The sequence below is a fragment of the Ammospiza caudacuta genome, chromosome 7 (genome assembly GCF_027887145.1).
Source record: "Ammospiza caudacuta isolate bAmmCau1 chromosome 7, bAmmCau1.pri, whole genome shotgun sequence".
In the NCBI taxonomy this organism is placed as follows: domain Eukaryota; kingdom Metazoa; phylum Chordata; class Aves; order Passeriformes; family Passerellidae; genus Ammospiza; species Ammospiza caudacuta.
The window spans coordinates 19,936,217-19,949,348 of record NC_080599.1 but is presented as its reverse complement, the minus strand read 5'-3'; the positions used below and the strand labels follow the sequence as shown (position 1 = coordinate 19,949,348).

Sequence of the window (13,132 nt, the reverse complement as noted above, 5' to 3'; positions counted from 1 at the left end):
CACTGAGGACCCTTCTGCTTCATTTATTCTGATTTAATTTGGTAGGAGAGCAGGGTTCTTTTGCCACCAGCTGCCTGGGCACTATAGATTGGGTGCTGCCAAACCCATCCCAAACTCCTCATCCCATCACAGGGAGCAGTTTGGAGGCTGGGAGCTTCCAAGGATCCCAGGCATCCTGGCAGGAGCCTTGGGTCCAGCACTGGGAAGATAAAAAAGGAGCTTTTAAATAATCATTTTGTCTTCTCCTCGGCTGAGCACAGCCTTTCAGGGGTAAATAAGCAGCATCAGTCCTGCTTAGACACCTTGGCCTTTCCATTTATTTACTCCCAGGCTTTATTGTGAGTGAGCAGCCAAGCCCAGGCTGTGGGGGACACGTCTCCGGCACTGGGTGCTGCTCTGTGTGTGTGGCACAGCAATAAAGCAACCAGGAATACACAGCACTTTTCATCAGGAAGCAGCTCTCTAAACATGAACTAATTAATCACTCGTGCCTACCTGTCAGGTCAATGATTCCTGAGATTTTTTAATCTAAAAATATTTCCCTTTTGAAATCCAGATGTGCCTGTTTTGGCAACTCTGCTTTTGATTTGTTTATTTGAGGTGGTTTTTGATTTTTTTTTTTTTATTTTTAACCTGTGTTGCTCTCTTTTTGTATTTAGGCTTTTGATGTGCTTTAATTGACTGATTTTTATTTTATTTTTTTGTCCTGGAAGAATAGGAATTTATTCTCTTTATTTTCGTGGCAAGTCTCTCTCCCTGCTGCATCCTGTCACTTTTCCTCTTCTCTTTTTAAGGGATTTGGCTACTTTTGCCTCATATTTCAGTTTATGGACCATAGACCCCAAACCATTTTCTTGATGAAATCTGTCCTCTCCCCTTGGATCTATTTATCATGGCTGGGTGCCATGGGAAGCCTCCCGTGGTGGGGGGAGATGCTGGTCCTGTCTCCTGAGGGCTCAGCTTCAGATTTGGCACTCTGCCCTCATTCCTCCATATAGAAATGATCCTCCCTAGCATAGAATTATTTATTTTTAGTTCCAGTTTTACTGTTCTTAGGCTTTTTTTCTGCCCACCTTCCCACCTTTGTTGACGGTGCATATTTTAATCACCAAAAATGCCAGTAAATGCATGAATGTATGTATTACTGTAACTGGTCCAAATGTATGAATAAAATGAAATTAAATGAATGAGTGAAATGTCCTGAAAATAGTAATTTCAGTAGGCTTTAAGGCTTTTTAGAAAAGCTCTTTTTAGTCTTAACCAAACCTCTCAACAGGGTCTTTTACTACAATTTTATACTGATAATAGCTGTATCTTTAACTTATTGCAGAGCTGGGAAGACCATACCTGGTGGTTGATGGGGTTTTTTAGCTGCTGTGATTTTATTTCATGTTGCTAACAGATCTTCCCCTACTTTTTTATTTTAAATGACAGGAATAATCACTTGTTCTTGTTTGTGCCATGGATTGGGAGGGAGTCAAATTCATCTCAGGTGTCAGCAGGCATGGCTTTATCAAAATCCACACAGCATTTCCCAGCTCTGGATGTGCAATGAGTGTGTGCTTGTGGGGTGTGTGTGCTCAGAGCCCCTGTGCCAGATGAGATGGGGAAATACCATTGTTTTCCCTTAGGAAATGCCCTTTTTTATTCACTCATCAAGGATTTGTTTTATTTATGTTGTTTGTTATGCAACTGTACATGTGGAAATCTCACGTTATTATTCTGTTTTCAAACACAGACATTGAAGGGGGACACAGGGGGAGCACATAGGGCACCTCCATTTTTCAGACATGGGACATCCCAAGCTGTTGGGTTGTTTTTCCAGGAAAGCCCTCACAGGATAACTTTACTTGGAACAGTAATTTAGACAGGGAGCAAAAGATGGGAGGATGATTCTTTTTTTTAAAAAGTCATTTTGGGAGGATTAATTCATCATTGCTCCTTTTCTCAGCATCACTGGAATGACTGGATTCTTAAAGAAAAGACATTTTTCCAGGAGTAAATTTTATTTCATACATGTTTTCACATGTTTCCGGTGCATGGCTAAAAGCATGGACTTCAAGCCCTCTCCACAGTCCATATTTCAGGATGTGGAAGCCAAGGCACAGCTGCCCTGGGCTCTGTGCATCTTTCTCTGCCACCAGGGATTGATGTAAATGACATATTGGGTGACATGAGAGAACCCCTGAGCAAGATGGAATCAGGGCTACAGACTTCCCTTCCAAATTCCCATCTCATGCTTGAATCTGGATATGGTCCCTATCGCTTCTGGCAGCAAGCATGGGTACATTTATTGGGATTTTTTGGTTGCTGTTGCTGGGAGTTTTGCTGCTTGTTCCAGCAGAAAGTGTGGCTCTGTGGGCTAGCTCTGTGGTGAGCTCACTGCCAGCTCTGCCCTACTTCTGTCCTGCAGGAAGGAGGGGAAGGAGCAGGGAGAGGAGCAGGGAGCTGGAGTGCCAAGTAGTGATGAGTGATGCCAGGCTTGGTGCTGAGTACGTGGAGCATCAGGATTCCTGTTGGGGAACCTTTTGGGGAACTGTAGGAGCATCAGGGCGGACAGGATGGTCGGGATGGATGAACACCAGAGATCTCTGCAGCCAGGTCGTGGAACTTGTGGTTTATTGCAAAGGGCCTGGGCACAGGGCCCTGCTGGGAGCTGCCAGCCACAGCTCGGAGCAGGCTCGAGAGAAGAGAGAGATAGAGAGGATGAGAGGGTTAGAGAGTAAAAGGGTAAGAGAGTAAAAGGGTAAGAGAGTGAGGTTCCCGTTACAATACCATAAACCATCTTCTGTGCTGAATATTCTATTTCTCACTAACCAATCTAGTACAAGATATAAATCCTATAGCATTTACCTACAGCCTATAAGAATCACTACATTACCATACCGTGTTACATTTTAAAAACTCCTCTTTGGGCCCCTTCTGCCAAGCTGTAGGGTCTGCTCTGACCCTTGGAGCTGTCTGCAAGCAGAGGGTGTTGTTTCATCAAACGGGGATTACCTTCAGCTGGCCACACCATTGTTTTCCAGTTGTTCAGTAACTGAGGCATCTCAAATATTGCTTTCATTTCAATCTCACTTATAGTTTCTATATTCTCAAAATCTTTTGCCAGACAATCATATTTGTAAGGGTTTCCTGTTCCATCTTCTCCAACGGGGAACCTGTTGGGGAACGTGTTGGGAAGGGACAAAACCCCTGCTGGCGGGGTCAGTCCAGCTTGGGACGAGGAATTAAAACCCAGGTGTGATTCAAGCTTTTCCTGTCCCCATTGTGTCTCCTGCAGTGCTGAGCATCCGGGGGGCGCAGGAGGAGGAGCCCACGGACCCGCAGCTGATGAGGTTAGACAACATGCTGCTGGCAGAGGGGGTGGCAGGCCCCGAGAAGGGAGGGGGCTCGGCCGCCGCTGCTGCCGCCGCTGCCGCATCCGGAGGAGCCGGCTCCGACAACTCGGTGGAGCACTCGGACTACAGAGCCAAACTGTCCCAGATCAGACAGATCTACCACACGGAGCTGGAGAAGTACGAGCAGGTAACAGGCTCCTTCGTGGTGGGGCTGCTGGGGGCACAGAGTGGGTCTGCACGGCCTGGGTCGCTGCTGACATCTGTTGTTAGGAAGCTCTGGGTGTTGGAGTGAGAACATGGTTTCTGTAGGGTTGGCAGGGTTGGGGTTTTATTCTGGGATGGGTGTTGATCCAGGGTGACCCCAATGTAGGGAATAATGTGTTCTGACTCCGTGATTCAGAAGACTGAACAATTGTTTTAATAATCTATACTATATTACACTAATACTATACTAAGAGATACTATACTAAAGAGTAGTATAGTATCTCTAGTATAGTATAGAATAGTATAGTATCTCTAAAGAGATACTAAAGAAAAACCTGTGACTGTCTGAGACAGCCAGGAGACAGCTTTGACCCAGTTGGCCAAGGAATCAAAACAAACTTCCCTGGTGTCCAATGAACAAATCACTTTGGGTAAATAATCTCCATAACACATTCCACGTGTGCAAAGCAACAGGAGTAGTGAATAGAGATAAGAATTGTTTTCTCTTCTCTGAGGATCTCACTGCCTTTCCCAGGAAAAATCATTGAGAAGTTGTGCCTGCTGCTCTCTGTGAAGAGAGCTGTGGCCACAGTTTGGGTTGCCCCTTGGATTTTCACTTTTCACTCCTCCCCTGATATCTTACCCAGAATTGGCCCTCTGAAGGAAAAGGCCTCTCTGATATGCTGGCCTCAGTGATGACAGCTGTCCTAGCAAGACTTGAATCAGAATCTTCCTTGAATATATTTTCTCCTTGAAAAGCTCTCTTTCCAGGGGAAAAAAAAATCTTTTTTCTTGTGGTAAATTACTGTTAAAAAAAGAAAAACTGCTTGGATTATGAGCACAGCTATTGGTAACACTGACAATTTCATGAAGAACTTTGCAGGTCAGTGCTCAAAACCAGTTGCTTTCAAGTGCTTCCAGATGTTTTGCAGACCTCTCTTGGCCACTGTACACCTTGCCCTTGTGGTTTCTACCCCAAGGTTATGGTTTATGGATGTGAGCAAGAAGGCGTCACCTCTTTGGGTGCAGGAGAGAGAAGCCTTTAGCCAGGCCCAGAGGGTGGGATGGGCCACATCTTTCCTTCTCACAACCCACTGAAGGAGTTTGGTTTTGCCACTGAGTGGTTCTGCTGGTCCACCATCTCTGGTACCATCTCTGGTACCATCTCTGGTACCATCTCCCACATTCCTGCACCACCAGGGCTCAGGTTTTTCCACCTCCTTCCCACTCTCTCCAACCCAGCTGTTGGAAGCTCAGCCCCTGGCTGCTGCTGGGTCAGCACAGCAATCAGTGGTGATTTTGCCCTTAATGCTCTTTCTTTCATGACAAGAGGAGATGAGCTGAAATAGCTGGGGTGTCTGAGAGCTCTGATAGCCAGCACTCATCCTGGAGATGGGAGTCAGCAGCTGGAGCTGGCCTTGGGGGTGTCTCCTTGTTGGGTCTGAGCCATGGTGGGAATTCACCTTGGAAGGGTGGGGTAAGACACAGCAGGTCAAGGCCATGTCACCAATCCACAAATCCAGTGTTTCTTGCCCCTGTCAGCCCCTTTTTCCCCATCATGGTGTGGGAGATGCAGACACTGTCCCCAGAGCAACCACCCACACCTCAGGAGCACCAAAGGCTTCTCCAGCCATCACTGTCCACTGTTTTTTGGGGCTTGGTGCTGGGAATCAGAGGATCCCATCATGCCAGGGGGGTGCTCATGGGGATGAGGGAGAGGGAATTGAAGTGGCCTTGATCTCAAAATCCTCAAAATCCCCCCTCCTTGTCCTCTGGCTCCTCTCTGTGCCCTGTCCTCACGGCACAGCGTGGGGACAGCAGGAGCAGCCAGACAGTGCTGTGCCAGCAGCAGAATAATTGGGATTGTTACCTGCTTGCCCTTGTTTGTCAGGGCTCCTGCCTCACTCAGGCTTTAATTATTATCCTTATTTACTCCTTGCCTGATGTGCCAAGAGCACGGAGCAGGGCTGTGTCTCTCTGGGAGCTGCTGCTGTGAAGCACAAGGGGCTCTGCAGGACACGTGGTGGGGCTGTAGGAGGAGGGACAGTGGGTGAAAGGTACATGGTCCTCCTCAGGTAAATCTATAGCTCCACCAGGAAAACAGTGGCTGGCACATCTTCATGCTTTTTATGAATCCTAGGGCTTCATCTGCCCCAGCTCCATGCATGATCCCCTTGGGAGCAAAGAAATCAGCTCCTGTCTCTCCCAGCACGTTTGTTGAGAGTCTCTCACCCCCTGCGCTGGGCAGACCAGAGAGATTTCTCTCTCCCTGATGCCTATTTCAGGCTTAGCTAGAAACAGAGGGCAGATGAAGTTAAAAGGATAAAAGTGATATATTTAATGGAGGGCCTTCAGGTACAGAGCCTCCCCAAGGGGCTTACACCCAAATTGAATAATTTTATGAGTTTCTCAGACACATAAAAGTTTAGTTTGTTTGCATATCAGGGGTTACTTCTCCAATTACAGCTTCAGGTGATGAAGTCAGATGCCCACAGTTTGCTATCCTCCCAATTCACTTTTGTTTATACTTTTTGGGGCCTGAGGCAGTGAGGTGTCCTTGAGTTTCAGGCCTCAGGAATTGTTTTGTCTGACCAAAATGTGAAGAGAGTTAACTAACACTGTATGGAGTTCAGAGTTATACACGGATGCAGTACAGGATCTGAAAAATACAAAAGCTAAAATCCTAAGGCATCATCCCCTGAGCTCAGCACGTTCTTGCACTGAGCCTGCTCTGGAAAGCTCCAGCCAGCAAGGCCTGTGTGGGGCTATCAGTTGTTGGTTTTTCTGGGTTTGGATTGAATGTACTTTTGAGATAGTAATTTGTGTTTATTATTTTTTATCAGTAAAACAGTCTCATTATTGTGAGTTGGGAAGCTTTTCATTAGAAGGCACAAAATGGCCAACAATCTCTTGTTACAAGGTCTCCTAAGACTAAACTATTATCCAATTAAGAACTCACACTTAGATTATTTTCGCTTTTAACCCAACAAGTGATCCCACAGAGCCCACAATGGGGACTTTTCTGCCCAATTACAAAATGCCACCCAAACCCATGAAGAAGAAGAAAGAAGCATAAAGAAGAAGCCCAGGATGACACCCTGTGCCCTCCATCTGCTGCCATCCACAGCACACTAAAAACCCCAAACCCTAAATTTCTCACCCAGTGACACACCTGCACTGCTCTCTATAATCTATTTCACACTTTTGTAGATTCCAGTCTATCTTGAAGTCTGGGAAACTTTCTCCATGAATGAGGGTCAAAGTCAGTGCTCCCCTGTGACAGTGTTCACAGGGGTCTTAGGATGAGGGAAGAAACGAGGATCTGACTCCGTGTTTCAGAAGGCTTGATTTATTATTTTATTATATATATTATATTAAAACTATACTAAAAGAATAGAAGAAAGGATTTCATGAGAAGGCTAGCTAAGAATAGAAAAAGAAAGAATGATAACAAAGGCTTGTGGCTCAGACTCTCTATCTGAGCCAGCTGACTGTGATTGGCCATTAATTACAAACATTTAACATGGGGCAATCACAGATGCACCTGTTGCATTCCACAGCAGCAGATAATCAATGTTTACATTTTGTTCCTGAGGTCTCTCAGCTTCTCAGAAGGAAAAATCCTAAGGAAAGGATTTTCCATGAAAGATGTCTGCGACACTCCCCTGGGGGTCAAGACACCCCAGAGCAGACAGAGAAATATTCCCAGTGCCCTAAATTTCCACAGCTTGCGCTCCCATCTCCTCCTGCAGCCACGCTGCCTCTGCCCCGTGCTCAACACCACCGAATGACCTTCCCATCCTGGGGTTTCTTTTGCTTTTCCTGCCGTGCCAGGCGTGCAACGAGTTCACCACGCACGTGATGAACCTGCTGCGCGAGCAGAGCCGGACCCGGCCCATCTCGCCCAAGGAGATCGAGCGCATGGTGAGCATCATCCACCGCAAGTTCAGCTCCATCCAGATGCAGCTGAAGCAGAGCACGTGCGAGGCCGTCATGATCCTGCGCTCGCGGTTCCTGGACGCACGGTGAGCCCACAACACCACCAGACCTTCCTGCAGTGCCCTTTGGGGTGGGAATCCATAAAATCAGAGGGGTTTGGGAAAGCTGGCCTCAAAGACAGCAGAGCTGGATTGGAGCTAAGCAGTAGCCATGAGATAGGTCAGCAGGAAAATTATTTAAAAAGTAGAAAAGCAAGGACAAATAGAACAATGGTCTGTGTATTAACGCTTGGCTAGAATAACTCCCTAAGCTACAGAAAAGTATATCTAGAGAGATATTAGGAAGTTCTAACATTAATAATGGAGCTCTGTGCATTGTGTTTTAAGGCTTACAAGCAGGTGTTGTATTCAAAATAAGCAAGCATTGTTTAACCAAAGTGTGCTTATAGTGGTTGGAATGAACTACTGTCAATGTGCTTTTGCTTTGTGTGATTGGTCAAAAAACTTATAAAGTAAGTTGTAACATTGAGTTCTTATTCTGCTGCCTGGGATGTGAGCTGCTGGCATCTTCCCATTGTAATAACCACGGAATGAGACTGATGCTGGAAAATCAAACAGCTCAAGGCACGTTCCACAGCAGCCCCATCCCATTCATGATTTGTACACAGACCTCCAGCTGGGAGGTTTGTTGCCCAGGTTTGGTTCTGGAGTAAAATGAAGGCCCAGCTGAAGAGCTGTGTCTTGAGTGTCTTAGTTTGGAAAGAGAGGAGTCTGCTAAGGAAGGCAGGAGCCTCCCCTGAAATGGAGAATGTAAAACCCCTCTCCCTCCGAATTGCTATAAATTTTAAATTAAGGGGCTCTCAGGCAAAAAATATGGGAGCAGGAAATAACAGTTCTTCACTAGGGAAGAAAATAAAAGGATAAAATAAACACTGCAGTACACTAGAACAACACTGACAGAGTCAGAACCCAACCTGACACCCTGTGGGTCAGGGTGTTGGTGGCAGTCCCATTGGAATTGTGGCTGCAGCCCTCCTGCAGTGTCAGGGGTGGTTCTGCTGGAGCAGGGATCTGTAGAGAAGGATGGATTCTTTCTCTGAAGATCCAGTGGAAGAAGAGACAGCTTCTGTTCCTCTGGGGAATCCAGTGGAGAAGCCGTGCTGGTGTCTCAAAACCTCTGGATTATATCTGGGTAGCAATGCTTGAAACCTCAGATTGTATCCAGGTAGCAATGCTTGGCTCCTCCCTCTGGCTCACATCCCCCAATGGGATGCTGTAGTTCTTATCAGCCATGCAGTGACATTCAATAGCTGTTATCAGCAGATGTTCCCCCCACTCCAGAGGGAGGAGTGGGTGTGGAAGAGATAAGGAAAACTGCCCACTTAATAGAAGACAAGTGCCATACAGATGGTAACAGAATACATCTTGCCTTGCAGTCTGGGACATTGAGCCAGAGGGGTTTTTGCCTTCTTTTTTGCCATGGTCTAGTTAAGGTGTTAGGGCATGGGTTGGACTCGATGATCTTGAAGGTCTCTTCCAACCCGGTCATTCTGGGAATTCTGTGAATTCTTTATCTCTTAGTGGTCTGTGGCTCAGCAGGGGAGGGGACTGCAATTCAAAACACTCATGGGTGAGGCTCCCAGCTGTACCCTGAGAATTGCACATCCTGGTTTTGCTGTGGCAGAGGGAAATCCTGTGGCACATTGCAACAAGCCTCTGTGGTGAAAACATGCACTTCAGTTAGGGATGAAAGTTTATCCTCCCGTCCCCCCTAGATTCCCATTCTTTTCCCACTGTTTTTATTGTCCCAGATTTTCAATTTGCTGTAAAATTATTTCATTTCCCAAGCTGGTTAGGTGCAGACTGCAGCTTGGGCTATAGCTTGCTATGGAGAGGAGAGGCAGCCACACCAGGGGTACAAGAGATGGCAGACAGATAATAATGCCTAGGTGTGAATGGAATAACTTCCCCAAGGATATATCCAGCTCTGCTTCCTCAGCACAGAGCTTTGCAGAGCAGCACTGTCTGTGGTCACGACAGCCAGGTGTCAGGAGTCACCTTCCCAGGTGGAGGAGCTGCATGCCAGCTTTCAGACTGTGCTGTGAGCTGGAGGACACAGTGATGAATTTGAGATGGAGACTTGCTGGCTTTGAGAGGTGCTGAGAGAGCTGTGACCAGCAAGGAGCAAATCAGAACCTTCTGGCCACGGTTCTTGCCCTCCATGCAAGCACAGAGGGAAGGGAGGAAAGTGGGAAACTCAAGAGTATCTAAAATTGCGTTCTATTTTTGCATCCCTGGTGCTCATTCTCTTTCCTTTTCCTTCTGTTTCCCACTCTTTCTTCACGTGAAGGCGGAAGAGACGAAACTTCAACAAGCAAGCCACGGAAATCCTGAATGAGTATTTCTATTCCCATCTCAGCAACCCTTATCCCAGTGAGGAAGCCAAAGAAGAGCTAGCCAAGAAATGTGGCATCACAGTCTCACAGGTGAGAGAGCTCAAAGCCTGCACCAGTGGGAAACCTCAGCATGGGCAAGGGAATCCCAGACCTCAGACCAGTCAGCCATGCCCAGTGTTGAGCATTTAATCATTAAATCAGTTTAGTGCAGGTTAGTGAGAGTGGGTGGGAGTGCAGATGGCACTTGCAGATTGAAGCCATGGATGGAAAAGGAAAGTCTGAGGGTGGATTTAGGAGGTATGAAGGCTCCATGGAGCTGTGTGTGCAGCCAAGGTGTGACAACCCAGAAATGATGTGGCAGCACCCAGAGGGGCAAAGTCTCCTCAAGGAATTAGTGCTGGCCTGGCCTGCAAGAAGAGCTTGTTTGATCTGAAAGTCCTTTATTCAGGGAATTAAAAGCATCAGGAAGAGTTGTGCAGGTTTTGCTTGATAAGATAGAATGGACAAGTCACAGTGGGAAGGATCTGGGTGCAGCAGGTACAGTTTGTGCTCAGGGAGGGTGGGATTTCTCAGGGTCATTTCTCTCAGTCATTACCCTTGTGGTGCAGATCATGACATCTCCCTGACTTGCACATCCCTCAGAACAACAACATGAATTCTTTCCATATGTTCAAGGAAGCCACATAGTTCCTGGAGTCTGTAGCTTTGACCTGGGAGCTGCTGTGATCTGTGAGTAGCACAGCCAGCCCTTGAAACATTCAGCCATACATTGCCCTTCTTTATTTCCTCTCCTTTTTGGAGCAGGCTGTGTGATTGAGAACCAGTTTCTGTGGCCTGTGGTAGGCTTGTCCTCACATGAGCTTAGCAGCCCCTCTGGGCTCCCGTGGCATTCCCTGCCTTGGGCTGCTTCCCAGCCCCAGGCACGTGCCTGCTCGTCACTTGAGTAAACTGCAGACAGCAGCAGCAGCATCTGGTGTCCTTGTGGGAGCGTGTCTGCCTTCAGCAGGAGCAGCAGCATCCAGGGGAAGGTGTCATCACCGTGCTGAGTGCCTGCTGAGTGACTCCAGTTGCCTCCCCTGGGCTGCAAGACCCAAACGTTGCTTCTTCCCAGAGTTACCTACAGGAGACAGCACATATTGGCTTAAGGAAAGCTCCAGCTGTCCCAGTGCTTCCCCTCTCACTTCTAATTTATCTGTTCACACTTACAACTTCTTTGCAAAGACAAAATGCCCAGGAGAAGTGCTGCACTTAGGAGGGGGTTTTGAGCCTGCTGTATCAAGGCTGCTTTGTGCCTGTCTCCAGGACCTGCCTCCCTTCTTCATCCAAGTAAGGCAGAAACAAGCACACATCCAGGTCTGGTTTTGCTGAGACTAAGTGGGAGCACAGGTCCCATGAATGAATGTGTGCTAGTCCTGAGCAGGGTTGATCTGAACTCGGAGTCTGAGCAGATTAGGCAGGTGCTTCACAGATTTTGGAATGCAGATAGGTTGTGGTGGATGGATATTCCAACCTCCTGCCCCGTGGTGCTCAGAGTTCACCCAGGATGGGAAGAGCAGTCATGAGGAGATGTCCATGTGGGAAGATCATGATGGAGCACATTGTCACTAGTGACAAAGCTGGACCAAGAGGTGGAATGCAGCTCTTTGCCAACAGCACCAGCTCCTGGTGGTGCCATCAAAATGTTCACTCCCAGATCTGGGCTGGGTGCTGATCTGAGTCTCTGCAGGGTGTATTTTCTCTGTCCTGCTCTGCAGGGTTGGACACCTGTAGCTCAGTAGCCATTAAATTGGTGTATGAAGCCACTTCTGTGTGGAAGCTGCTGGATGCTCTGATAAGCACTGCAGATAGAAAGCAGCATAGGAATAAAAGCTTATGGGTTTCAGTTATCAACACCAAACCCAAGCTTCCCCTAAGATAAGGAAGAAATCATGGGCTTCAAAGGATGAGCATCCATTATTGTGTTCTGTGTCTTTAGCTCTTGCTCAGTTTATTTGGAAGAGGGAGCACTGATGTACTTGCTCACCAGCAAGCAAAGGGAGAATACCCTTGGAATCTCACTGAAGGGGTTGGTCTTGCTAGCTCAAAATTGCAGCTCCAAGCAATCCTGGGAGTGTTGGAACCTTTCAGGAGAGCTGCAGCATCCTCCTCATTTGCCCATTCCCTTTATCCTGATGAGCTCTCTGAAAGAAAGTCAGTAGTGGCTGGAAGTTGTCTTCTGCTTAGAGACCTGCACATAGGAAGGCATTACCCTGATTCTCTGTGTTCAGTGCTGTTGAAGAAGCTGAGAGCTGCTTCTCAAGCTGTAGGGTTGAATCTTTCCCATGTCTGAAATAGTTCAGTGTGAGATAGTGCCCAGAAATGAACAGGAATGTCATCAGCATGTCTCTGGGCAAACACAGTGGAAATGTCTTCCAGCCCTTCCCAAGGCACACACTTCTTTTCCTGAGACCAGAGTTAGGTTTTAGGACAAGTCCTGTGCTCCTTCTGCATCCTTCCCCTGAAGTTCCTGGCTCATGCTAAATCTTGCAAAGCCAAGCTCAGTTGGATGAAGAGCATCCACTTCTGGCTTTGTGCCCTGATTCCCCTCAGATGGATAAAAAGAGAGTTTTGCTGATGCTGAGGCAATTCTTTGTGTCAGCCAGTCCCCATTTGATTCTCTGATCAATCAGGGCATCTATCCCATCAAAGGGATAACTGAGGAGGAGGCAAATAAAAATTACACACACCTGTTCTCAAATTGTGCAACTTTGGGGTCAATTGACTTTGTTGTGATTTTTTGAATCCATCTTAAGGTTTTTGTGGGGTGGGCCTAGTGGTTCCTGTGGATCATCTCATCTATAGCAGAACCAGCTACACCCACACAAACCCAGCGCTCCCAAGGGGCTCCCATCACATTTCCTGATATTTGTGTGGCACGCACGAGTGGAAGGTGCTTGGAAAACTGAGGGGGGAAAGAATCTGCACTGTTTAACCTGAGCTAATCCACCTTCCTCACCCAGGTGTGCACTTGGCAGAGCTGAAACCTTAACTTGTCCTTGTCTTCTCTTGAACTCACTCTAGGTATCAAACTGGTTTGGAAATAAGAGAATCCGGTACAAGAAGAACATAGGTAAATTTCAAGAGGAAGCCAATATTTATGCTGCCAAAACAGCTGTCACGGCTACCAACGTGTCAGCCCATGGAAGCCAGGCTAACTCACCCTCAACTCCCAATTCAGCTGGTTAGTTTTGATTTTTCTTGTATTTTGGGTTGT

At 47.2% G+C, this 13,132-nt stretch overlaps 1 protein-coding gene across 2 annotated transcripts in view; it reads left to right on the top strand.

Moving 5' to 3' along the window:
• PBX1 (PBX homeobox 1) overlaps positions 1-13,132 on the top strand; it is a 130,416-nt gene that overhangs the window by 98,846 nt on the left and 18,438 nt on the right. For both annotated transcript variants that reach the window (XM_058808287.1, XM_058808286.1), the window contains exons 3-6: positions 3,284-3,528; positions 7,380-7,570; positions 9,834-9,969; positions 12,940-13,099. In XM_058808287.1, coding sequence (XP_058664270.1) covers positions 3,284-3,528; positions 7,380-7,570; positions 9,834-9,969; positions 12,940-13,099 — 732 coding nt within the window. The remainder of the gene's footprint in view (positions 1-3,283; positions 3,529-7,379; positions 7,571-9,833; positions 9,970-12,939; positions 13,100-13,132) is intronic.